At 38.9% G+C, this 27,058-nt stretch overlaps 5 protein-coding genes across 6 annotated transcripts; 2 read left to right on the top strand and 3 right to left on the bottom strand.

The window, feature by feature from the left end:
- Positions 1–1,972: 1,972 nt before the first annotated feature.
- Positions 1,973–7,350, bottom strand: rhoua (ras homolog family member Ua). Its single transcript, XM_061041221.1, has 4 exons — positions 6,783–7,350; positions 6,339–6,397; positions 5,262–5,450; positions 1,973–4,039 (listed from the first exon to the last, which is right to left on the bottom strand). Exons 1-4 carry the CDS (start codon positions 7,069–7,071, stop codon positions 3,755–3,757), a joined length of 822 nt encoding a protein of 273 aa, XP_060897204.1. The 5' UTR covers positions 7,072–7,350; the 3' UTR covers positions 1,973–3,754.
- An 810-nt stretch (positions 7,351–8,160) lies between these two features.
- Positions 8,161–11,752, top strand: pdcd2 (programmed cell death 2). Of its 2 annotated transcripts, none has more exons than XM_061041198.1 (8): positions 8,161–8,461; positions 8,896–9,004; positions 9,340–9,396; positions 9,891–10,076; positions 10,224–10,367; positions 10,543–10,643; positions 10,759–10,872; positions 11,329–11,752. In XM_061041198.1, exons 1-8 carry the CDS (start codon positions 8,261–8,263, stop codon positions 11,509–11,511), a joined length of 1,095 nt encoding a protein of 364 aa, XP_060897181.1. In that variant the 5' UTR covers positions 8,161–8,260; the 3' UTR covers positions 11,512–11,752. The 2 variants fall into 2 exon arrangements, with proteins under 2 accessions (XP_060897181.1, XP_060897173.1); XM_061041190.1 differs by having other exon boundaries at positions 8,162–8,461; positions 9,888–10,076.
- Positions 11,753–12,419: 667 nt separating this feature from the next.
- tbp (TATA box binding protein) lies at positions 12,420–17,715 on the bottom strand. The gene is made up of 9 exons (XM_061041209.1): positions 17,559–17,715; positions 16,907–17,130; positions 15,894–16,047; positions 15,536–15,713; positions 15,057–15,144; positions 14,727–14,818; positions 14,373–14,540; positions 14,107–14,201; positions 12,420–13,861 (listed from the first exon to the last, which is right to left on the bottom strand). The coding sequence occupies exons 2-9, from the start codon at positions 16,955–16,957 to the stop codon at positions 13,782–13,784; spliced, it is 906 nt and encodes a 301-aa protein (XP_060897192.1). The 5' UTR covers positions 16,958–17,130; positions 17,559–17,715; the 3' UTR covers positions 12,420–13,781.
- A 1,335-nt stretch (positions 17,716–19,050) lies between these two features.
- On the top strand, positions 19,051–21,225 carry psmc3 (proteasome 26S subunit, ATPase 3). The gene is made up of 2 exons (XM_061041163.1): positions 19,051–20,028; positions 20,771–21,225. Exons 1-2 carry the CDS (start codon positions 19,084–19,086, stop codon positions 21,107–21,109), a joined length of 1,284 nt encoding a protein of 427 aa, XP_060897146.1. The 5' UTR covers positions 19,051–19,083; the 3' UTR covers positions 21,110–21,225.
- A 1,899-nt stretch (positions 21,226–23,124) lies between these two features.
- On the bottom strand, positions 23,125–26,168 carry psmb1 (proteasome 20S subunit beta 1). Its single transcript, XM_061041150.1, has 6 exons — positions 25,970–26,168; positions 25,519–25,626; positions 24,806–24,887; positions 24,389–24,518; positions 23,857–23,963; positions 23,125–23,726 (listed from the first exon to the last, which is right to left on the bottom strand). The coding sequence occupies exons 1-6, from the start codon at positions 26,071–26,073 to the stop codon at positions 23,541–23,543; spliced, it is 717 nt and encodes a 238-aa protein (XP_060897133.1). The 5' UTR covers positions 26,074–26,168; the 3' UTR covers positions 23,125–23,540.
- Between the last annotated feature and the right edge of the window lie 890 nt (positions 26,169–27,058).

The following is a 27,058-nucleotide window of genomic DNA, read 5'->3' as shown; positions in this document are numbered from 1 at the left end:
ATTATGTCAACAGCCATCACAATAACTAACACAAAAAATGACACAAATGTTACCCTTTCCTTGATGATGTATCCCAATGACCCTGATGATAACTTGAGTTTTTCTGGCACAACTTGAGGATCACATTTGTGTGATTGATGAAATTCATCAACTATTTGATTTCATTAAAACATTTTATACAAACTTCCATTGTTTAAATTGGTCTGTTTCTTTTATTTAATCAAACACCTGCAGAAGTAGAGACTCTCCTCAAGCATGCAAGTAAATTAAACTCAAGCAAACTAAAGTAAAACGTGAGAAATGTTCAACAATATTCCTGCAAAACATCAGTTTCTTTAGGATTGTTGTTGTGAGCATGTGTATGTGACCTGCCAGGAAACTGCAAATGAAAATTAGCCTGAAGCTAATTGCACACATCAACTAATTTAATAAATAATACAATACTGATGATAGGGGCTGCGCTGTGGGGCACTGGTTAGTGCTGCTGCCTCTCAGAAAGAAGGGTCCTGGTTTGAGTTCTGGCCGGACAAAGGAGCCTTTCTGTGTGGAGTTTGCATATCCTCCCTGTGCATGCGTGGGTTTTTTACTCCATACTTGTACTCTGGTTTCCTCCTACAGCCCAAAGACATGGCTGTTGGGTTGAATTGTGACTAACACACTGGGTTGACCTGTCTAGCATGTAGCCCAACTCCAGCTCCTTAACAGCTGGGACTGACTCCAGCCTACGACTGCCAACATGATGAGAAGTATAGATGATACAATTATACTGATGTTAGCGTTTAGCTCAAAATATTGCTGTGTATAGTAAAGTTTGCAAAGCTGTATCTCTTGTAAACTAAGCCCAGGTTACACATGCTAGTTAAATGTATGCAAAAAAAACTACAAAGAAAGTCTTTCTATTCTCCCCATGAAAGAAATATGTAAACAGATAATGATGGTAAAACCTGCAAGGGAAATGCAGCTATCATAAGGGTCTGCATGACCTTTACCCTACTTAAGTCCACCATGAGCTCAGACTGCACACAAACAATAAGATAAGCAACATAGTATGCCTTTTCCTCAGCAAGAAACAATGCATAGACACAGTGAACCCATTGACACAAAGGGGAAACATCCTTAGCGCAAACTATCAAACAGCTCTAGTAATCCTCAAGTCAGGAGTCAAAGTCTCAAACACAGGACTGAAGTGAAGGTGGACATTTCTTTTAGTTCTCAGAAGAAGAAAAAAAACAGCAGGTCCGTTTTGGTACATCGTAGCACATTTTCTTTGAAATAAAGTTAATTAAAACATTTTCTTATTCAAAGAGTTTCAAGGTACACCACTTCTCACTCAGTTGCACATCAAGGAGAGAACTGATTTTAAACCACATGCCAGAAAAATGTGTTTGTAGTCAGGAAGAAAAATCTGAAAAGAACATCAGATTTGCTAAATTTAAAAGGTTTTTGAGTAGACTCATTCCATTTTAAAGTTTTTAGCCTTGGGTTTACTGCATCTGTGTCTCTGAGGCGTTTCACCCTCAAGAAATTAAAAAAAAAAAAAAATTTGAGAGTTAAGATTGTCCCAGAGCAAACAAATCAAAAATGCATTTTGTGTTTATTTCTAATTGGTACAAATAGCTTTGTTGTGTCTACATGATGTGATGGCAGATCTTTGAATCCATTGGACTGCTTCTTGTTGCAACCCTTTTCTACTTCAGGGACTCTTATACAAAGAGCCGTTCAGACAGAAGAACTGCAGATAAAGAGTTGTTAATTATTTGAGTTGGTTCTTGTTTAAGTAAAACAATGTACAAAGGAAGGTGTGGCAACTGAGGGCTCCACAGTGTGTTGGTTTGCCTTCTCATTTCTGCTTAATCTATTGATGAAAGACCACTCTGCTGACCCAGATTTGTACAATGATCAATGGTTGTTGCAGTAATGAAACAGAAGATCTGTGTGAAGGGGTGCGTAGGAAGAAACACAATATTTCATATTCATTTCACTAAATATTTATATGATGCAAACCAGTAACTCCTTCAATAACATTGCATGGAAATGCTGTGCAATAAACCCTGTGTTGTAAAGTATGATAAATGAGGAGGATGAAACTGGCATTAACATACAGTTAATTACATTGCTTAGGGCAGAACAATGTTTGAGGTTTTATCATCTGCAATCTCAGATGGTCTTTGTGTGTTTAATTGTTCCAACTCTTTTTGTAGTACTGATATCTGTGTTCAGTATTCTTAATTTATCACTTTTGTAAGAGGTGTCGTCTACAAGGATTAAAAAAAATAATAATGTACAGAACGCTGTATAAAAAATAATTTGACATTTCCTCCAAATTTGAAAAGTGAAGAAAAAGCTAATTCATTCAAAAAACCTGCGGAGGGCGACTTCCCTGGTTACAAAAGGAAGAATCCTCTATAGATGTCTCACTGGATTTATCGCTGACGTGATTTTTTCCTATTGAGTTGACGGTCTCAACACTAGTTTCTTATTTTCTTCAATTCAGCTTGATGTTCATTGTAAATGATGGCCCTATTCTGAGTAAACTCAAGAGTAAAGTTGGCTATTCTCTTGGGCAGGACTACCCATATTAAGAACTGGCTATAATGGCGACCTGAATAAAATATCTTATTAAGCATTCAGTTTTTTTTTTTAAGTTTTTTTTTCTGATATGAACAATATGTTTAAAGCCTGTTTCTTTTCTGGATTGGATTCAAAATGTATAACATGTTGACTTCGGTTACAGATAGCATCTTGCTAATAGGTGGAAACCTCTGGTGTTGAAAAGTGAAGCCAATGCGGAAGTGCAAAAAAAACTGCAGTTCTTCGAGTGTCCACTTGATACATGTCATCTCCCACTCTCTCTTGGCTTTCTTTAGCTGTCTTATTCCATAAACCAATGGGCTACATCATGCTGCTTATGTCCACTTACCCTGAAGTCTCAGCCTTATCAAACTTACTCACTGTCACTTATTCAACCTGGATATGAACGTGATCCGTTATTTGGTTAGAAAAACAATCATTGAAGTTATAAAGGTTCTAAAATCAAAAATGAGCAGGATTTGTTGACTAATTTGCTGAAATCATATTTTGTGATCGCCGACGGCTCAGAAAATCCAACAAAAGTTCTTCTTGGTATGAGGACAAAGTTTGGTCTGAAAGACACTCTGTTTCAGCTTCCAGTTCTTTCTTATCTTGAGTGTTAGAAATCCGACCAACGTTTAAAACAAGTTGGACTCCTACAGGTCACGCACAGTCTGCAGAGAGTCAGGCCCCCTCCGAGTTACATAATAGACCACATAAATCCATACGAGGTTGGAACAGGGTGTCACCAGATCACCAGACTAAACATTATTCCATTTGTGTGTCAGGCAGAGGAGAGAAAATCTATACTTCTGTTCTTGTTTAAATCTGGACGGTCTACGTGACATTTAGAGGGTCTCCTGCCAGTTTATGGAAAGTTCTGCCTCCTTCAAAGAGGGGGTCTTTCAAACCTGGATAACATCTGCATCACTGCAATATTTTCAGGGCATGCTAGAAGCAGGCTTGTCTGAGAAGTTCATCTTATCCATGATAAGACAAGAAGCCCTCCACCATTAGAAAAATAAAAATATTTAAAATCCGTAACAGTCTTGCTTTAGTTCTAAACAGCAGTCCAATGGTTCATGAGGCTCCACAAGAGAAAAACACAAACTGAGCGTGAGTTCAGGCAGAACCAGAATCCATCCCAATCCAGAGCAGGACAAAGTAACCTGAAAGGTCTGCCCTAGGCCACACAGCAGTACCTCTTCCACCATGGCTTTGACAGACTCTTCATCTTGTCCGCAGTCTGCCTTTTCTTTTTCCGTCTTTTCTGTTTTCCTCTTGGGTGCTTATGGGAGCTGCAGTTCTGCAGACTGGCCAGTATGGCCGTGTCAAACACTTCTTTCAAATTTTTCTGGGTCAGGGAAGAGCATTCCATGTAGGCCACAGCTCCAATCTCCAGCGCACAGTCTTTAGCCTCTGCTGGGTCCACAGGACGTTCCCGGTACTTAGCCAGGTCGATGAGAACCTAGAGAGAGGGCAACACTGAGTTCATTTGTATCTGTGAAAATCTTGTTACTGGGAATTCCTAAACTTCAGTAAAGAAGGGTTTAACCAGTGGTCATTTAATAGTTTCAGACATTTAAAAAGCATCATACGAAGAATTGTATCATTTTAAAACAAGAGTTAACATGAAATACACAATGAAACATATAGGTAAACCTAACCTTAAAGCAAAGCATCAATATTTGTGGGAAACAGTATATCCACAACAATATACATAAATAAGCAAATTAATTGTAAAAGGGCTACACCATAAAAAAAAAGTAATACCGACTGAATACATCAATCACTAACAGTATTAGTTGTAGTGCTGTCCTGTTTTGACAAGTTCAAAAGTCTCCTGTGAAAAAGGTTGATTGCCAAAATCATTTGACACGTCACGTGTACACCATGAAGACTTGAAGCCATTAGTTAATGCCGGGAGTGTTGTTTATCGATTTCGCAACAGGGCTCTAAGTCTCTAACTAGACTCTTCTCCTTTGTCCCCCTTCGGTAGAGTCGATCACCTTTAAGAAAAAGCTAAAGACCTAGAGCTTCCATGAACGCCTATGGACTTAATGATATTGATAATGATGATGATGATTTGATGATGAGGATGATGATTTTGTTTGATAATGATGATATTAAGAATGGTTTTGATGCTGAACTCTTAAGAACAGCTGTGAATGTTGTGCTTTGCCTCTGTGCCTGTCAGCACCTTTGTCTGATCAGACTTAAAGCTGTTCCTCTGTACTTACTGACCTTGTTTGCTCCTTCCTATATCTTTGCTTGTTTTGTACTTCCTCTCTTATGTATGTAGCTTTACATAAAAGCGTCTGTTAAGTGAATTGTAGAATTGTATTTTCCAAAATGAATGCCTTGTTGTTTTTTTCATTTTCAATTGATAAAGGTGTTGATTTCAGGTGTTTCTTCATCTTTGTTTCAGGTGTCTTGTTATTTTTTTCTTTGAACCATTAATTATCTCCAACATCATTTGGAGAACCAGATTATTGTATTCCAAAGGTTCACTTTTAACAAAATAAGTAATTTTATTTATTTTTACAATAAAGCAATATGTTTAATACCTGCATCATAGCTGAAACATTTGTTAAACTAAGAAATGAGGGTGAAAGCATTAGAGAAAAAGACGTTGATCATATAGTAGGATATGTGTATGTTAAATGCTGCACGGTCTAAATTTACTCCACCTTGACATCCTCTCGAAGGTCACACTGAGTCCCAACAAGGACGAGCGGAGCAAACGGGGCATGTCCTCTGATCTCTGGGATCCACTTCTCAGGAACGTTCTGGAAGGATGCAGGACTGACAACACTGAAACAAAGCAGGAACACGTCTGCACTGGTGTAGCACAGAGGACGCAGCTTGTCAAACTCATCCTGAAAAGATCGACAGTCAGAGAAAACATGAAGCAAGTGCAATAGTTTAAAAACAAGCACAATAACACTTTTAAGAACAGAGGTGTAATTAATGCAGAGACTTTGGGCACTCTTTGTATCTCAACACATTAACTGGAGTTACTGTGAGAACTGTTCATAATGACAGATGATCTTCCCTTAATCACAGTCTATCCTTCCTCTGCCTGCAGTCCTCATTTTGCTTTCATTTCTTCAAAAACACTGATAACAACAATCTGTTGGAACAGATTATACAAATACTTACGATAACAGTGAATCTAATAGGGTTAATGGGAAGAATGACTTCTTCAGCTCTATCTAATCAGTGAAGCTCATTTTAAGTGGACAGAAACTCTTAACACAAACAGCTGCTGCAGCTAAAACAAAGGAATAAAATGCATCACTTCCTGAGGGCTACATCTTTCCGAGGAAGGGCTAACCAGACCGTTTCCTGGACACAGACTGAGGCCACCTAGACTGACATTGATATTCAACTGAGAAATCCTAACCTATGTAGACTACCAATTATCAATGAAACATTGGCTACTTGTTTTGGTCAAACTAGATTATCAATCTGCTGTTACATCAAATGATGAGTTTCTATTAGAGAACACTTGGATGTTTGTTGTAAGTGTCTAGTTGAAAAGTTTTTTTTCAGAGACCAAGGTGGGCTTGTGGTTCAGAGAGATAGGTTACGACCACAGAACCCGGGTTCAATTCCAACCAGGGACATTGATTGTTTTTGTTTGTTGTCTGCCCACTCTTCTACAAATAAGAGCAGCCACAAAGAAGGAAGCCTCTTTACAGGGATTGTTCCAACTGAGACAACAGCAGGAAATACTGTTGCCTCTGCCTCTGGGGATTACTGACCTGTCCAGCTGTGTCACAAAGTTGTAGTTTCACTGGCTGGCCATCCACCGATACCACCGCTGCACACACCATGAGACAAAATTAAGTTATTAAAAACAACAACAACAACAAAGACACTTTAACAATCACCCAATCAGCTGGTAGTAAACTAGCCTACTTAAAACTGAGTAAAGACACTTCAATAATAGTAGCCTAAGCCTATCTAATAGCAATGATCTTATTGCAAATCCGCCAAAAAAGAATCAATCAATTTCTAGTTGTTTCTTGAATTTTTAATTATGGTTTCAACCTAATAGACTAGGATCTGTCGGGTTATTTTTTATAAATAGCCTAAAGGAAAATAATTTTAAAATGTCTTTAACAGCTGTAAATGTCTCAGTTTAATACACATAGCTATCTGTCCTTTATGATAAAACTACAGCTGCTTTGAATAAACTACATTACCTGAGAAGTTGTCAAATGCGGTGGGAACGTACTCAGTGGGGTACCCATTGGTGGTGTAGCTGACCACCAGGCTGGTTTTCCCCACAGCTCCGTCTCCCACCAGCACACATTTCACCCGCCTCTCCGCTGCTCCAGCTCCGGCCCCTGTCCCGGACCGCCGCGTCCTGCCGGAGCCCCTGTCCCGGCTTCGGACCCTCCTAGGCGGGACAGGCGGCGCAGGGGACACCGGCGCTGGCTTGTAGCCCCCATCGCCCCGCGGAGGCATCTGGAACGGGGAGGAGGGTGACATATATCTCGGGTAGACCCGGGCATGTGGTTTTAGTCCCGGTTTGGTCCAATTTTCAAAGCGTCCATTCTTCCGTTATCTGCTGGGTTACCACGGTTCATCAGCTGCCCGCTTCCTTTTAGTTTCCATGGTCCAATTACAATAAATGTGAACTTTTGCTCACCCCGGTCCAATCCCAACCTGACTTGGTGTCCATTTGTAGTTCCATGGTTGATTTAATAATGAACAAAAGTCCGAATAAAAGATCTGTTACAATCTGTGTCCGTCCACTCAGATACACAGACTGTCAGAACTCCCCTTTAAGTGACATCACGGTGTGTGTGTGTGTGTGTGTGTGTGTGTGTGTGTGTGTGTGTGTGTGTGTGTGTGTGTGTGTGTGCGTGTGTGTGTGCACATAGTAACAATACACTATTAGATTATTAATTATTACAGGCCTTCCAGTTGTCCCTCTTTTTGCTTTCATGTTCTCACTGTTCAATTTTATCCACATTATAGCAAATGTTACTTAATTGTGTGTAGTAAAAAAAAAAGTAAAGAATCAAAATGCTCACCAACTTACTCAGTTATAATCACAATCAGTAGGCTATTCTTAGTTTGCACTTTTAGCTCTTTTTGTTCTATCTGGCAAATAGTCTGTTATTATTATCCACACTACAGATGGGAAATTGACACACATTTTAAATTCTTTATATTAAGTGTTTTAATCTATAATAATGCATTGTATTTAAAACATGAATTAAATTGTTTTTAATTGTCAATGAAATAGATGCATATACTAGCTATCGAGCTTTGAACGGCAGAATAAAGTATCTTAACATATAAATACATATCAAAATGCTGAACAGAAATCAGGTAGGCCTATTGATTGTACATGTGCTCCCCCTAGTGGTCATACAGAATAGACACATTGATTGATAACCTCATCAAAATGTTCAAACTGAAAACCTTACGGCACGTAGAGTGTCATGCAAGCTATGTAATATCAGGTTACCAAATACAGACACACATATCATATACATCTAGATTAGTAGCCTATTACCTATAAATATGTTTAAAGTAAGAGCATCGAGGAAAGCGGAACATAACACCAGGTGGTCAATGTTTCCTCACGGACGCTTTAGTGAACTTCACGCGTGTTGCATGTGTTGTGTTCTTGTAGACTGTAAATAATAACAGCTCTACAGTTTCCTTTATGACAGTTAACCCCGCTAACATGTCCACTGCGGAGGTAGTGCTGGGTTTTCTGGAGGATGCGGAGCCGTGGCGGCTGCTGTCCCCGCAGTTCCCCAGCAAAGTGGGTGGGAAACCGGCGTGGCTCAGCCAGGGTGGCCTGCCTTCACTGCCTGGGCTGGAGTGTGAGATCTGCCGCCTGCCCATGGCTTTTCTACTGCAGGTTAGTGTCCCTGAGAAGGTAGACACTGGGGATCCTCCACCCATAAACTGCTTTGAGTAAAAAATATAGATTAGTATGACCAGTATGATTAAAAGTACCAGGAAGCCAGCTACTAGAAAAGAGTTTGTTTACTTCATAAAATATATTTGGGGATTTTGGATACTTTTTAAATTCGTTTAAGAGAAGAGAAGTAGCCTATTTTGCAATTTATGACAATTAATAATCCCAAAGTATCTTACTTTAAGTAGTCAGGCAGATTAGTTAACTTCTGTCTCAGTTTTATTCTTTCTAAAAATAGATGAGGTACTGTGTGATGGATTTGTGATGTCTGTTCACTTCATGCATCTGTTTGCTTCTAACCAGCCTGTAAGGTGTGGCTGGATCTAATTAAACTCTCCCTCTTGTGAAAAATAACTCTCCCATGGTTCATGCAGGTGTATGCACCTATTTCTGGCGATGACAGATGTTTTCACAGGACGCTCTTTCTGTTCTGCTGCAAGACTCGGGAGTGCTACACATTCAACGACAGCCGCTGTATGAAAGGTACCTGTAGGCTGTCACTTTTTCATGTATGTTCAAATTACATTGCATTATTCTTGCAATGCTTCAAATTTAGATATTTTTTCTTAATGTCCTTATTAAATACACAGCAGCTGGCATTTCAAACACATCTCTCCTGATCATAGACTGTAAATAGCTCCTGATTTATTTATAGCTGGGGTTGTACATTTTCCAACAGTAACACATGGCAACAACATTGTCTAGCTTGTTTTTTATGTGTGTGTGTTACAAAAATTAAATATCCTTAAATATAAGGCAGTAATTGCGTTCAGTAATTTTTCTGACAGGTTTGTGTTTTCTCTCCCTTTTCTCTTCAGTTTTCAGAAGTCAGCTAAGCAGGAGGAATGCCTTCTACCCCTACAACCCTCCATCAGGTGTGTTTATAATGCCAGGGTTTCTGTCTAAGAGTAGTTATTCATCACTTTATATGGTCAAGAGCTACATACATAAAGTGTAGTTGAGATAAGAGTGTCATTTAACATTGACTTTTAAGTGCTAATATTAAACACAAGATTGTAGGAAATCTTTATTTTATGAACAAATTGAAAAGTTTCAGTTAATATATATGTCTTTGTTTTTTTTTCTTGTTTTTATATGTATTTTAACCAAAGTTTGGCTTAAGTGTGATGTTGTCCTCTGTTTTTGAACAGCATGAGGTCTACTTATGTTGCAGAACTTTCAATGAGTTTAGTCAGTGCAAATACCTTAATACAAACACATCAATGACATGTCTTTGGTATTTTACTATGAATTCACAACTCCCTATATTGTATGGGTCATGAAACATCAATAAAATACATTTACAGATCAAATGTTTCTGTCAGGACATTTGCATTTATTGACTTATTTTTCCTTCTTTCCCCAGAAGATGAACCGCCCCGTGATTATGAACCGAACATGAGTGTGTTGTCCCCTTCTGGAGTAAAACTGTGTTGGGTTTGTGGCTGCCCTGGCACCAAGGCCTGCTCCCGCTGTCACAGTGTAACATACTGTGGGAAGCACCACCAGACCCTTCATTGGAAACACAGTCACAAGAGGGAGTGCTGCAGCCAAGGTGTGTGTCATTTTATGTTCCAAATTAAAAATGGACGTGTGAGATTTTCCTCTTCATACATCGGCAGCCAAACAAGAGACTTGTTCCAGCTTTAATTTGAAAACATTATGAATCTGCTGTTTATTTCTTTGTTTTTTATCTCTACAGAAGCGACCGTCGTCACGTCTCCTTTTGTCTTCCCTGAGTCAGAGCTGGTCACTGAGCCTGAGGAGGAGGGGGAGGATGTGGAAGAGAAAGAAACAAAGGAGGCAGAAGAAGAAGAAACTGCAAATTGTCAATCTATAGAAAGCAGTAAGCATTCTGTCACATGAACTAATCTAATGTATGTAGGTGGGAAGAAATCATTAAATATGTGACTTTAAGTACCAACTACAACTTATTGAAACGTCTAGCCTTGCTGACATTTCATTTATTTCTTAAATCAGCAGATCTTTCTAAAGCCTTTCTCCTGACTTTTTCTGTCCAGCTCTGACAGAGACAGACCTGGAGGAGGTGGCTATGCATGAGACTGAAGACAACAAAGTCTTCCAGCGGTTCAAAAGGAAGATCGCACCAGAGCCACACCAGGTATTTAAAAAAATAGACAAATATAAGGAACATGGTTATGACATGAAGCAATCAACATCTACACAGATGTTCAGGTGTACTCTGTGTGCAGCTCACTGTGTTTTGTTGGGTTCAGGTGGTGCGTTACAGCCAAGGTGGCTCCCCTTTGTGGATCTCTTCAAAGCACATCCCTACAGATCAGGATATCCCATCATGCACCTGTGGCGCCAAGAGGACCTTTGAGTGCCAGGTAATCACTGCCTATTGAATGCTCACTTACCTGACCTCTTAGAGACTTACTTCATTCGTAAACTTCAGGTATGTTTGGAGTGATGAAATGCTCATTGTGCAAAGTTTATTTAGTATTATATTCAGGTCTGTGATGGCAAACAGGCCCAGTTGAAGTGCATTAATGTATTTGGTGAAACTAGCCGTGCTACAGTCTTGTTTTTTGCAATGAATTTGTTCAGAAAGTTGCATTATTTGCTTGATAAACTGCTCCAGGACAACCATTAAATCTGTTCGTAGAAATGGATGGTCATATTCAAGTGTGCAGCCTTAGATGGAAAAAGTGTTTTTTCTCTTATACTTCATAGTTTAAACATTTAAAATAAATCCACATTCATTGCAGTGTATTTAAATTCATTGTTTGATTTGGTTTGTGTCCAATTCATGCAGTTATTAAAGTGTGTGTCTCTGTCTTTAGGTGATGCCCCAGCTGTTAAACAGTCTGTGCGAGGACTCAACAGGAGCAAGTATTGACTGGGGGACACTGGCCATCTACACATGCTCTGTCAACTGTAACCATGACGACCTGTACTGCCCCGAGTTCATTTGGAAGCAGGACTTCAGCCCAGATCAACCCACAGAGACTCAACCCACACAATAGTTTCTGGATAGTGTATTTTTTTTATAAAAATATCTGGTGAAAGTTCAAAGAGTAAAACAGGAGTTCTTGAAGCTGCCCACTGGATGCTCAAAGTTTAAATCCTGTCTATTAAGAGGAAAGTATCAGTGGTCTTCCTGACCTCTGTGGACTCTGAAATCTGTTCATTTCCAGCATTACTTACATTTTATTTTAAGTCAGTAAAACAAGTGTTTGTTGCACAATAAAGCTCTTAACAAAGTTATCCGACTATAGTCGCCTGATTTTCTGCACTTTCAGCAAAGACAGAAAAGGCACATAAAGCAGTTAAAACTCTGATGTGAAGATATTTCCATTCTTTGACATCTCCAACTGACAATATTACCACAGCCTCCTATGACTGGTTTACAGCCTATGTTCACACCGTTTGTTTTACAGATATTTCATACAGTTGCTTCATCAAATAATTCACGAGTAAAACCATTGGATTGTCACTAATGTTATAAAATGTGAAGTTTTAAGAGAGACTATGTTAACGGTTTATTTCAAGAACAATGCAAGGAAATAACAAATGCAACATTGTAAGGAGTTTCAGATCAAACTTAAATCTAACTTAACGTTAGATGTTTATGAATATGTGATTGAGGGCTAATCAAACGATCAAAATGTCTTTCACCTTTCTTAAAGATTCAAGTTGTCTTCTACTAGTCCAGTAAAACTAAGATCCTCTAGACTTAGAACACTTATTCAAACTGGTACATATACACCACACCTTGTGGTACTTTTACAAGAATCCTTCAACTTTAAGCACATCTTAAAACAGCAAGTGTCTTACACCGCTCACTCAAACAATTGTACTGTTTCCAATTTAAGCAGAACCAGAATATTCACTTAGCAGTGATGTACTTTAAATGAGGTGAAAGAGGCAGCTGTAAGAAGAGACAGTATGTACATATTTATTATTGGACTGTGCAGCACATCACAATTGCAGAAGTACATTTGCATTTAGATTCCTTGACTCCTGATTGGCTGCTGCTAAGTACAGAATCGCTAGTGAAAAGTAGAAATTAATATGGTTTCATATAAATCTCTAATTTCCCCATCGATTGCTATCCATGCAGACACAGACGCAAGTGCCCAAAAATGTAACTCGTTTCCGGCTTAGGGCGGGGTATGGAAAGCCAGGACTGATTCACATCGGCTTACACTCAAATGATTGAAAAACAAATACTGTCATTAAACAATACTATTGAAGAGCCAACTTAGGAAACTCAAAGCAACAAACATGTTGACATGATGCACGGTTTCTCTTCCAACAGGATATCTTTTAGTGCTTGTGAGTATAGGGAGCAAAATGTCAACTTAGGATAAATACAAGGGTTTCTACTATAAGAGCAAAAGTTCCAATGTTTGCCTGATTCAGTCAGACTTTCCTCTTTTGCATTGCTCGCAGGACAATGCTTCCCACTCCTCAAAAGTTTTGATCACTTTGAGGCTGGAGTCACTACAGCAGAGGGTAGCCCATACCAATTAAAACTACTTTAACAGGAGGACTTTGTTCAATTTAATTCAGCATCATTCTATTTAAAACATAAGGGAATCAATCTTAACTCAGCTTCCCAGAGTGAACATCAAAGACCATGCCGGTTTATTTCTTAGAAGGGAAATCCCCTTCCAACATTCGCAAGATGAGGAGTAAGATTAGCAAAGATCCACTGGTTATGAATGTAGACATAATGTCGAACGCAAAGCAGACTGATTCAGTTTGGTGCAAACAGTGTCTAAAATCTCAGTCAATTCTGTTAAAAAGGAATGCAGGGCGGGTAGACCTGAACATGTATTGATAAAACTTGCGGTCCAAGCCGACCACTGATAAAAACACAATATATAAAACTATTTAAAACAGCTGAAAGTAAAACAAGAACAGTCCTCGTCAGACTGCTTTTCACCGATTTTTACATTTCTTTACAGTCTTATGTACAATCAGGGATGTGAGTGGGACAACAGAAAAAGCAAAAAATAACAGGGAGAAAAATGTAGAGGTCCAAAAATGTGAGGTGTCTTGGTGAAAAACATTCCAGAACTTGTGATCATATGCAGTGATAAAAAATCTTCTTGAAAGGTTTTTCAAAAAACCTGAAAACACTTGAGTAGAAAAAAGAAAAAGATGTCACATCCCTTTAAAAAAAAAAAAAAAAAAAAAATACATACAGATGACGCCTCGTGTGAGATTAAAAGACAGATGAGTAAAAACTGACAGGGTTTGGGAGAGAGGAAAAAAGGAGCTGCAGGTTCTACGTTGTTTTGCGGAAGCCTTTCAGGATGGGGTAGATGTTTTCAAAAGCTTCATAGATCTCTGCTCTCACCTTGGCACCTAGAAAACCACAAAGATGTGATTAAATAAGACAAAGCCTTTAACAATGACTACTGGTACTGCGTTTACATTATGGTCAGGATGATTCATTCAAAATGGAACCAATTTCCTGTTATATGTGTGGTTTTGTGACAACATGGAATAGTACATCAGCGTGGTTAATAACAGAAGTGGGGATTTGGGCACATGACAACTTCACTCTGGGGATTGAAGTAAAGCCATATGCAGAGGAGAGCTGCTCTTACCTGTGAGTACAACTTTCCCAGAGACAAAGATAAGCAGGACAATCCTGGGTTTGATCATTCTGTAAATCAATCCAGGAAACAGCTCCGGTTCATAGCTGAAACAGACAAACCCCTCGATTTCAGTACACAATCACAATAGAAATGTATTTTAAATGGTGAACAAACCCTGAGATCTCCTCAAAGTATGTAAACTTTTGACAACTTTTTTAAAAAATAATCAGAAAAGAGAGACCATCAGCTGAACGGCAGACAAAAGAAACCTCTACCTGCTAAACTGTTGATGCGTAAGAACTAATCCCTCCAGCCGAATGGGGAACTTCACATCGCAGCTTCCCACCATGTTCTGAATCTTAAAGTCCAGGAACTTTGCAGGAAAGCCGAGCTTCTGCACCACACGAGCATATTTTCTGGCAGCTAACCGCGACTGTTCTTCACTAGGGGGGAGAGGAGTCATGGGAGGTAGATTAGATTATGGGACAAACAATTGAACAAGAATTGAGAAAAGAAAAGTAGCTGAATTACACATCCAAGGATTTGTGTAAAGTCAGTGCAGCCACAGCTGGCTTTGGGTTTTAAAATGAGTGTAACACTTTGAAAGGGAGCAAACTAATTTTTCTGACCTCTTGGCTCCAGTGCAGACCATCTTCCCCGAGCTAAAGATGAGAGCAGTGGTCCTGGGCTCTCGTATTCTCATAATGACTGCAGCAAAACGCTACAAGACATGGAGAGAGTGAGAACATTGCTATAGCTAAAATAGCCTTGATCCATTCAGTTCTATGGCCTGTTTGATATAAATTAGGGCTGTCAAAAAAATAACGACCATTTTCTGTTTCAAAGTTTGCAAAAAAAACTGTGCATACAAATAAAGCATGTTTATTTTAAACCCCAATGACACATGTTTCCATTTATCCACTGACAGAAGAAAACACACTAATTTTTTGTAAACTCACCTTTGGGTTGTACTCTGCATTCCTGGCTCTCAGGGCAATGGTCTTCAAGTCTAGTTTACAGCCCAGGTTCACAGTAGAAACAATGTTTCTGATAGTAGGGAAATAATAAAAGCACAAAGAAAAGAACCAAGAAGAAACATATTGGTACAAACTGTTAAGTCAGTTAGAAAAGAATCAGGTTAAAATGTTTAAAAATTCAGATTATTTGGTATTTAAAAAAACATTCATAGTCACAGAATTAATTTATTCATAGTCACAGGACACTAAGTGAGTCTCTGAAGTATCAGCTATTTTTATGTTTGTGGTAAATACATTTTAATTCAACAAGAGCAAACTTATGATCCATGCTCCCTTTTAACCTAAATAATCAACACTGCCTTTAGTAATAAAAGGTAAAGCAAGACAACTTAAAAAGTGATAGAAACAATATGGTATAAACAGATACTCCTACAATACTCTAGTACGGAAATTAAACATACTGTAGCTGTGGTACTATTCCAGAGCTCTCTGAGGCTGGTGTGGCCGGTGTGATAGGGGTCATGGGGGTTAGAGGTGTGTTGTAGAGCGGGGTGTTTCCTGGCAGAGCTGTGGTAGTCGAGCCTGCTACTGTCTGGGAGTGGTAAAGCTGTGGGGTCTGCCCCGATGTGCCCGGAAGGCCTGAAGAAGGAAAAAAGTATTTTGTCGTCATCAAAAACACTGAATAATTGTATCATTTTAAAGTGTACTGTATAAGAATGGAATCATTTTAAAATTCAAAATTTTATGGAAAAATCAGTTCCAGGCGTGTGACATTATTATCTCAAGACAGAGAGACATATGACAGTAGATCTCTTTTACCTGCGTTTGCCTGCTGAGCCTGTTGCTGCTGCTGTTGCCTCTGTTGTTCCTCAAGTATGGACAAGCTATTGGTGTTCTGTACAGGCTGCGGTGTCAGGCCTGAGCCATATGGCATCATGGGACTGAAGATAGGCACGCCAGGCGTCATGGCACCCTGAAAAAAGACACCATAAAATTGCATTTGAGATTGAGTAGGAAAGCCTCTTTAACAGCCAATTGTGATTACAAATGATGAAGCAAGAATGCATCTCACAGCCCATTTCTTCTAAATGATCTAAACCCTAGCTCTATATGTTGATTTTAACAATTTAGTTAAACATGTTGACTGCACAGCTATGAAACCTATTAAGTAGCAGTAGTACTAGTCTACTAATTGTTTATGTGAGTGTCAAATGACCTCTAGTACTGGCTGTAAATGTCACAATATTAATGCTAAAGCTGCAGGATAGGAACTAGCATAATGTAAGTTTACACTGTAACCTTGAAACCTCAATGCTCGGTTAGCTGTTCAGCTTCATCAAGCTAGAAGTGTGATGTAAGATTAAAAGATTAAGATTTACTTTATTGATACCACAAGGGGAAATTCTGTTTTTACACTCTGTAGTCATGCAACACAAAAATAGGCTGAAAAATATACACACATGCACAAACAGGATCCTATGGACATGCACTAATGGAGAGATGTCAGAGTGACGGAGCCACCCACGGCAGGCACTCCTGAGCTGGTGGTGAGGGAGGGGGTTTGGTGCCTTGCTCAGGGGTGCCTCGGCAGTGCTCAGGAGGTGATCTGGCACCTCTCCAGCTACCAGACCAACTTCCATATTTGGTCTGCACCGGGACTTGAGCCGGTGACCCTCCGGTTCCCAACCCAAGTCCCTACAGACTGAGCTACTGCCGCCCCAGTTAGCTGTGTGATAACTCTAACGATGTTGAGGGAACCAGGAGGCTTGTGGTGGTGAGAAGGCGAGTTCATTTTAACATGTCTTAATCATAATACCTGAATCCAGTATTACCTGTGGGGAGGCCAGTCCCTGGAAAGCTGGTATACTGTTGTTCTGGTCCATCTCTTTAGCTTCTCACGTTTGTCCTCTGCCACCAAAGAGCAGGAATTAGCACAGGGTGGTGAACTCCACAGAGCAGGTGCCTCTACAGTGCGTCTGAGGTCTATAACGTTGCAGCAGAAAACACAAAAACCACAGTTGACTTGCTCTGCTGAAACACCTTGTTCTTGTTTCTTCTCTCTGGATAGATGGACAGTTCCAAACAAACATATTATTAGTTGTTATTTTATCACCGTACAAAGACACGGAGTAGATGGTGCAGGTGCAGCTGCAGCGGTGGCGCGAACACAGTTTGCATCAACTAATGTAACTTTAATTCACGCGTTCATTCATTATGGTCACAATACATGGCGTGTCCCTTTAAAAGATAGGATTAAATAATACGAGCAAAAATGTATATCCAATCCCAAGCAGTCTTCAAGCAGGATTTATTGCCAGTCCCTTTAATGAAATATGTCAACACAGTGAGTGGCTGAAGTTAGCCGCCACGCTAATATTAGCAAATAAAGCTAACTACATCAAACGTGTTGTGGCTACAGTCAAAACAGTGACTTTCTTTGTTTAAAACGGGTAATAATTACTTCAGCTCAAGCCACTGCAGCACATTATATAAATAGTCAACTTACCTCAACTCTCACGCAGACCAAGTTGGCGCAGGAGTAGAATAAAATCAGCTGCAGGTCGGTTTCATCCTCACTGCTGCTGCTTCGGCGCTCATTAGCGACGTCGTCAGCTACTTCCGGGAGTTGACGCTTTCTATTTCCGCTGTGTCACAGTTCACAGCAGACAGAGCCAAGATGGCGAAGTGGAGGATGGAAGTGTTAAAAATGTCCACAGAGGAGATAGTTCAGCGAACTCGTAAAATGTTTAAAAATTCAGATTATTTGGTATTTAAAAAAACATTCATAGTCACAGAATTAATTTATTCATAGTCACGGGACACTAAGTTAGTCTCTGAAGTATCAGCTATTTTTATGTTTGTGGTAAATACATTTTAATTCAACAAGAGCAAACTTATGATCCATGCTCCCTTTTAACCTAAATAATCAACACTGCCTTTAGTAATAAAAGGTAAAGCAAGACAACTTAAAAAGTGATAGAAACAATATGGTATAAACAGATACTCCTACAATACTCTAATACGACTAAAGCTCATTCCATATATATTAAGATGCCTGTTTTCCCTAAAGTGAAAGAAACCCATTTTAAAATAATTCACCAGATTTATCCAACTGCTGCATTTCTCAAATAAAGGTTCAATTTTGATGTGAAGCCTTGTGTTTTCTGTGGTGAATCTGAAGAGACTTTAGAGCACTTATTCTGTCCTGTGTCTCAAAGATTTTGAGTCAACATTAGAAGTTGGTTGTCGCTAAAAATTAATGATATTCCATCTTTTGATACTTATAGTATTCTCTATTTTATGGTTAATGTAAACCCTTCAATTACTGACATGTTAAATGTTATTTTACTCATGAGTAAATATCATATTCACTGTAGTAAGTGGAGAAACAGCAAACCTTCCTTTGACTGGTTTATAAATGATTTCAAATATTTTTTCTTATCTTTGGAAAAAAATGAAATCTCGCAGGATTGCTAGAAAGATTAGTGCTGACTTATCGAAATTCTTGTTGTTTTGATTTCTGGCCCTTGTTGAATTGTTTTGTCCTGGCTCCTGTTTGTTGTCTGCTTAGATTTGCCTGATGTTTTCTTTTGGAAAAGTTTGATTTTTATTTATTTATTTTTCTATATAACCCCCCCCCCCCCCCCCAGTCTTGATTTATGTTTGAATTAACTTGTTCCTGTGTATTTTGCTGTTGTATGTTCATCCTCTTTAAGAGTTTGTATAAAAAAAATGTGTATATGTTAAATTTGTCAATAAAGACGGTTAAAAAATAAAAAATAAAAAATAAAAATAGTAGTACCTTTAGTAATAAAAGGTAAAGCAAGACAACTTAAAAAGTGATAGAAACAATATGGTATAAACACCAAACACCTACAATTCATGAGAGCAACCCATCCGGGTACTTTGCCCAAACGATGCCGGCCCCGCCCCTTTCTGGGTGAAATCATTCCGGGAGTTGAAGCTTTCTATTTCCGCTGTGTCACAGTTCACAGCAGACAGAGCAAAGATGGCGTCGCTGAGTGACAAATCAGTTTGGGACGAAGTGGAGGATGGAATCGGCGAAGAAGTGTTAAAAATGTCCACAGAGGAGATAGTTCAGCGAACTCGTCTCCTCGACAGCGAGATAAAGATTATGAAAAGCGAGGTGCTGAGGGTGACCCACGAACTGCAGGCTATGAAAGATAAAATCAAAGAAAACACGGAGAAGATAAAGGTGAACAAAACTCTGCCGTACCTGGTGTCTAATGTGATCGAGCTGCTGGATGTGGACCCCAATGACCAGGAGGAAGACGGGGCTAATGTTGACCTGGACTCTCAAAGGAAAGGAAAATGCGCCGTCATTAAGACCTCCACTCGACAGACCTACTTCCTGCCTGTTATCGGGCTGGTGGACGCAGAGAAGCTGAAGCCTGGAGACCTGGTTGGTGTCAACAAAGACTCCTACCTGATCCTGGAGACCTTACCCACCGAGTACGACTCCAGAGTCAAGGCTATGGAGGTAGATGAGCGCCCCACAGAGCAGTACAGCGACATAGGAGGGCTGGACAAGCAGATCCAGGAGCTGGTGGAGGCCATCGTCCTGCCTATGAACCACAAGGAGAAGTTTGAGAATCTGGGGATCCAGCCACCCAAAGGGGTCCTGATGTACGGACCACCTGGCACAGGGAAGACCCTTCTGGCCAGGGCCTGTGCAGCTCAGACCAAAGCCACCTTCCTGAAGCTGGCCGGTCCACAGCTGGTCCAGATGTTCATTGGTGATGGAGCCAAGCTGGTGAGAGATGCCTTTGCCCTGGCCAAAGAAAAAGCCCCATCCATCATCTTCATTGATGAGCTGGACGCCATCGGAACCAAGAGGTTTGACAGCGAGAAGGCAGGAGACAGGGAGGTGCAGAGGACCATGTTGGAGCTGCTCAACCAGCTGGATGGATTTCAACCTAACATGCAGGTTAAGGTAAGGATGCAGCCTCAATTAAAACCTTTACTGTTTACATTAAGTGTGTTTATCAGTGCTGTGTCCGTGTCCTATTCATTACATTGTGTAATGTTTATTTTATACCTTTTTATACCAGCAGTTCGGGTGCATCATCATCCAAAAACCCTGTGAAAAAAATATAACAATACAAAATCTTAGATATATTAAAAAAGCACCAAGACATGAAAAACTCATATTAAACAGTAAATCATTTAAATGTATAGATAATAAAGATAACTCAGTCAGTACTCCAAAAATGTTCTGAGTCTTGTCAATAAAAAAATATTATTTATCAACTTCAAGTTCAAGTTATTTTTATTAGTCATTAGTTAACAGGCAAAGCAGTCATAGCTGGCAATGACATTTTGGTGTTCCAAGCTCTCCTTAACAATGCAAAAAATAAAAAATAAATATATATATAAATAAATATATATATATATATATATATATAAAAAATAGGATAGAATCAAACTTCCGAAGTGCAAAACCTTTGTATGTGGACTTTTCTTTATGTTAACATGAAGTTTGTTTCTTTATGGGAATGGTACATAATCATTCTTTTCACAAACTGAACAATAAAAGAGGAAATGGATAAACATTCAGACTGTAAACAATTATGACAAAGAAGTTTAGAATAAACGTTTCCAACCTTTCAGTCACCATATTGGCATTACATTACACCGATGACTAAAGTTAAACTACATGTATTTTTAATTTCTAGGTGATTGCTGCCACAAACAGAGTGGACATCCTGGACCCTGCCCTGCTCCGTTCAGGCCGTCTGGACAGAAAGATTGAGTTCCCCATGCCAAATGAAGAGGCCAGAGCCCGCATCATGCAGATTCACTCTCGCAAGATGAACGTCAGTCCTGACGTTAACTACGAGGAGCTGGCTCGCTGCACCGATGACTTCAACGGAGCCCAGTGTAAGGCTGTGTGTGTGGAAGCCGGAATGATTGCGCTGCGCCGTGGGGCCACAGAGCTGAACCATGAAGACTACATGGAGGGAATCCTGGAGGTCCAAGCTAAGAAGAAGGCTAACCTGCAGTACTACGCCTGAAGACACTACCTGTGTCTGTGCCTGTGTGTGAGAGAGTCTTTGATTAGTAAAACAGTTGTTGTGTTGACACTTGTAACAGTTACTGGTTAATTTGGGTTAATAAAATTTAAATAATATATGTTGTTTCCTTTTCTTTTGTCACTGTTTCACATAATGCAGAATAATGTCAAAAGTGTCAAATAATTTAACAGAAGTTGAGATTTTCTGGACCAGATTCCTGCGTAGGTTTAGTCAAAACATTTTTTTAATGAAGGTAAACTAAAATAATAACAGAAGGCTAAAAAAAACACCAGCTTATTAGAGTGGTTAGTTTCAAACAATATTGTCCTCTTTTTGGGCAGACATTAAGACTTAGAAGGTTAAGAACAGGATTCAATTCATTGAAATTGGCTGAACTGCATTCAAGGGAGCCAGTTCCAACTGGTGTAAAAATAAGTATCAATTTATTGTAGATTTTGTGACATTTTACTGTTTCAGAAAGAAATGTGAAAACATATTAGGTCTTTACCTTTTATACCAGCAGGATTCAAAGTGTGTGTCTTTAACCAACATCAAACTTCATCTTTAGGTAAATAATGCCATTTTAATTTTGAAAAGAGAAACAAAATTAACTGTATTTTTTTTCTGTTTGAAATGCTTTAACTCCAGACTTAAGTATAAAAGTTTTTAAATTCATATTTTTACCCACTAAAAGCTGCATATACTCGATATGCAGCACTCTGGATGTGGTACACAGCTTTTTACGAGTCACTCATTTCACTTATCAGTGTATCCATAGCGATAACTCCTTGTAAGTTGTTGATGTTAAAATGAGGCAGATGGATAAATCCTGATTTATTTCAATCACAGCCACTGTCATCAGATCTTGTAATAGGTTTCTATTTAACCCTATTTATTTTTTTAAATCAGTGAATATATACCAATGAGTACTTATATGATAGATTTATTAAAGTAATGCTTGGGTTGATTTATAAATAGTTCAATCACGTGCAGTTTCACCTTTGTAGAACTGCATCATTTCATTGTGCTAAGTATTTAAAGGTGTCAGGCGGCTTAGAAGATTACTCAACACACTCACCTTCAAAATCCTTCAGTCCATAAAGCACTCAATGGTTCAGCTCCCAAGTATATTTCTGACTTGCTGACAGACTGCAACCCTACCAAGGCCCTTAGGTCATCAAGTGAAGGTCTTTTAGTCGTACCAAGAATTAGATCAAAGTCCGGAGATGGGGACTTTAGTTACTGTGGTCTTTCACTACCTGTTGACCTAAGGTCCATCACAACTGTCTCTACTTTTAAAGCTAAACTCAAAACCTATCTTTTCTCTAAAGCATACGAATAGTTACTCTTTGTGTAAGTGTTTTGTTTTGTTCCTAATTTGATTTCTTTATCATATACATGATTGAGATAGCTATCTGTCTCTTATATTTCTATTTTTTTTTATCATCAATGTAAAGCACATTGAGCTTACCTGTAATGAAATGTACTTCGTAAACTTTCTATTCTAATCTAAAGACTAATAAACAGCTATGCTCTTTTGCACCCAAAACTTCATCAATAGATTGAAAAATAAAACACTAAACTGTGGTAGAGAATATAAATTTAGTGTGATAGTGCATTTGGGGAAATAAATACTACTTGTGTGGTGATATGAACCCAAAGAGTCTAAAGCCTTCTAATCAGAATATTTTCTATTATAGAGCCTTAAATATATATGTTCAAACATAAATTAACATCACGGAACAGAGAAAAACTACACTGCAGAGCATGGTTAATCTCTAAATTGAGTCATTAAGTAGTTATATCAACATTTAAAAAACTCCAGTCGATTGACACAGTAGGTTCTACTGTCACATGTAGTTTGTGCTGTCTATATTCAATCAACAACTTATGATCAGGTCATGGTTTAAGGTAAAACGTTTTTGAGACACATACTGGTCCCAGCTCGTCCATTTCGTTTCCAGAGTACTTTTCATGGTCCTCATGGTAAAGGACATAAAATAATGAGACAATACTTTTCAATTCCTTACATTTATTAAGAATGTAAAAATAACAGCAGGGCATGTATCCTTCCGAAATAATGGTAAATCCCAACAGAGTAAGAATGTAGCCAGAGTTGAGTGACAAGTTTCTTGCCTCTTTGAACAGAAGTGTTGATCTACAATGAAATTGTAAGAACGCAGATACAAGGTTGTAATGAAAGAGGATAAGTGTTGAAAGGATGAGCAAGAGAAAGATTCTTGTTGTTGTGTATAGTGAGTAAATATAAAAAATGGAATATCAGCTCCTCGGTTAAAGAGGTCACTAGAAACAACTTCTGGATCAACACTCCTATTTTAAGAAACTTGATATCAAAGGACAAAACCAAGAGGTTGAATGTGGAAAGAACAAACCAAAGAGAAAAGCGCAAAGAAGGGGAAGAATTCCCTCCTCAGTCTTTCCTCAGAGGTACTGTTTGCTCATCGATGCCCTCCTTTGTGATGATGCAGACCCGAAGTGCATCTCCAGTGTAGACGTCTCTCTCTGCAGCAGAGATGAAGACATCTTTGACCAGCTGAACCGCCTTGTCCTTAGTCAGGGGAGCTTGCTGTACACCCTCCATGTTCTTGAAACCAATCTGTGGAAAAGAGAGATGGATATGAATGTGCCCTTAGAAACCTGGCTGTCACACCAGATTGTCTGATTATTTAATAACAAACACACTGGGATTATGGCAGCAATAAGTCAGTATGCAGTGTGATATCTACCTGGTTGTCTAGAAGTGGTTGTAGCATGGCACTTGCTGATCCACCGGCCTTATAAGTGTCTCTCTGGTAGGATCCGACGGGGTCAAAGCTGTACACTGCTCCCTTGCCTACATTCCAAACACATTGAGAATAAAACAAATTGTTACAAAAACCTTGATGAGGAAAAGATGCAACTAATAACAAAACAAAAGTAAAATAAAAGCAAAAACCCAAATCCATTAACTGCTGCTTACAATCATCAAATACATGAAACATGGAGACAAAATACATTACATTTTGTTTACATACATACTAATACTTATTTAAATTACATTGACCCATGTTTCATTTTGGGCTTTTATCCTTTTATTTTAGAGAAAGGACAATTGACAGTCAGAAATCAGCAAAAGACTGGGGAACAACATGCAGAAAAGGAGACAGGTCGTATTCGATCCCAGACCACACGCTCTTGAGAACTTAAGCCTCTGCATGCTCTAAACGCTAGGCTACCTGCGACCCAACATAATCCCATCTTGATAATGGCAGTACCCACCGTGCTCATCAAGTCCACCGATGATGTTGTAGACGTAGTAGGGGAAGAACCTCCTTCCATACAGGATGGTTGACAACATTGCTGCGATGGCTCCGCTAGTCATTGACTTGTTGTTTGAGTGTTTGTACATCTGAGAGATGGGCAGTGCATTAGTTCAGGTGTTTGTACACTCTGTAAACAAATATCATCAATGCAACAACTCTTCTAGAAATTTGTTATGAGAGAGTATCTGGACAATTCAGACCCAATTAACACAGTATAGCCATGAAGACACTGGAATATTGGCCTTCTGTTCACTTTGTTATCAGTATCACCATCATCAACTGACACTGCTCGGGTACAAGCAGGGGCAGGAATAATTGTAATGAATGCAGCAAAGAGAGAGTGAAACCAAAACATCTTGCAGCATCAGCACACCTTTAGCCGGGCATCGATGATTTTAGTCAGAGTCAGACAGTCTCCATGGAAACCGCTGCAGCCGATGACTGTTGTGTCTGTCCTGTAATCAGAATCAGAAATACTTTATTAATCCCAGCATATTAACACATATTACACAACATATTAAATTTACAAATTATCCCTGCACTCATGTTCACTTCATTTGTCTGTCTACTCGCCGTTATATTGAATAGTTTCTGCTTATAATATGTCTACACTCATGCACTTTAACTTATGTCAATACTGTCCATTTACAACTCTGTTTTTGCACATTTACATTTAATCTTTCATATTTAATCTTCCTATTTAAGACTAGTAATGCTTAGTTAAATCCTGGTTGTATATATTCACATTCTTAGTTTTGATATTTTTAGTACTTATTTACCTTGTATTTAATATTATATTGTGTTTAGATTTGCTAACATTGTGTTTTTTTACTCATATTGTGTGTTGGATAACCTGCTGCTGTAACGCCACAATTTCCCAGTTTGGGATCAATAAAGTAATTTTATTCTATAGCAGTAGAAATATAGTTATAAAAGGGAAGGAGAAGTACATTATTCAGTGACACTCAGGGCAGTAGGCTTTTCTATTAGCCACAGACCCCTCTAGGGCTTAGTTGGGGAGTTTAGCATCTAGTCACTGAGCTGCACATAAACCACAGGTCTGCATCAGTGACAGTGCACACTTACAGCTTGTAGCATTTTGGTGAATCCCTGCTGTGGATTGAGTAGCCTTCACTCAGCCTGGTGTCTGAGGCTACAATGGCAAAGTCTTCTCCGGCAACAGCTAATACAGTCCTAAAAAAAACATAAAATACAACACAGGCAAGTTAATTCATCTTATAAAGCACCAAACTAAAAGAGAATAAGTGAAGTGTTCACAGACGCTTTGCTGACGGAAGCTATGATTCAAAACTGAAACTAATATAGCAGAGAAGATTTGTATTATAAAAGAGTGGCTAATCGTGTTAAATAGGAAGTTAAGATTAAATAAACAGGATTATACTTCGGGAAAATAAACTCTGCCCCGATCACACTCTTGTTCTCAACTTTATCTTTGTGTTGATTCGTTCTCTGCTAGTTAGCAAAGTCCGTTAGCTCGCATGCTAACTAGCCAGCATTTGAAGATATTCACACTCACCCTCCGTTGAAAGCGTAAGGAGAAAACCGGTGCTCTACGGGACCGGTGTAATGATAATCTTTCATCTTGCCAGGACCACCACCAAATGTTTGAGCCGAAAGCATTTTTTTTTTATATGAAAACAAACAGTGCTCAAGATGAAATCCGGTAAAGTCGCTGTATCACTGCAATATGGCAGCCTCTTCTTTTACTCGTTACAGCCGCGTGTTCAGCTGTAAACTGCACCACAGCGCCCCCACAGGCTGCTTGATGAAGAGCAGGAGCGAACACAGGAGAGTAAGAGCACAACCAAAACCATAGACTGTATTTATTTATTATACTGTCTATGAAGCAAACATATCTGCGGTCATTTGTCCCCTAAAAGAGAGATAACTTCATTACTAGGGAAAAGTATTTTATATAATGGATCAATGAGTCAAGCAGAATACACTCACACATTGAGCCAATTACCGGTAAATCACACAATGACACACAAAATTAAAAAAGAAAAACACATCTCATCCTATTGACGTGTTTTTTTTTATAGGAGGTTATCCAATTATAATTTGAATCTTAAACATGGACACATAGGCAGGAAGGGCAGGTTGAAACAGCCAAGTATGAAGTAATAGTACAGTGGTATCAAGTAAAATTCTGTGCTTTTTAAACCACTGCAGGTAGCCAATAACTTACATTTTAGCATGCACAAATAGAAAGGGAATGTAAAAAATAAAGATCACAATGTGTATACTTACTAATAATAACACATGTTGATGGTAAGCCATGAACAACTTGGTGCCATATCTCTCATTGTAATGGATTTAAATACATAGTGCTCTGTTAGTAAATGTAAGTAAACACATTGGGTAGTTCACTTTTGGCTAGCAGTTATAGTAGTGTTTTGTAGTGAGTTGTGAGCAATTTGCTTTACTGATGGTGGAAATACAATCGCTGCGGAAGCAGCAATGACAGGGTCGTATCAATAGTAGTAGATCTGATCTAGCACATACTGTATACTGTGTATACTTAAAAACTTGACATCAAAATCCTCATTGGACGTCAAAAAACCACATACATTCTCTTACGAGTTGTTTAGTATTGGTGGCTCTT

Source organism: Labrus mixtus, chromosome 1 (genome assembly GCF_963584025.1).
Source record: "Labrus mixtus chromosome 1, fLabMix1.1, whole genome shotgun sequence".
In the NCBI taxonomy this organism is placed as follows: Eukaryota; Metazoa; Chordata; class Actinopteri; order Labriformes; family Labridae; genus Labrus; species Labrus mixtus.
Note: the sequence above shows the minus strand (reverse complement) of the source record. Positions and strands in the feature narration are given on the sequence as shown.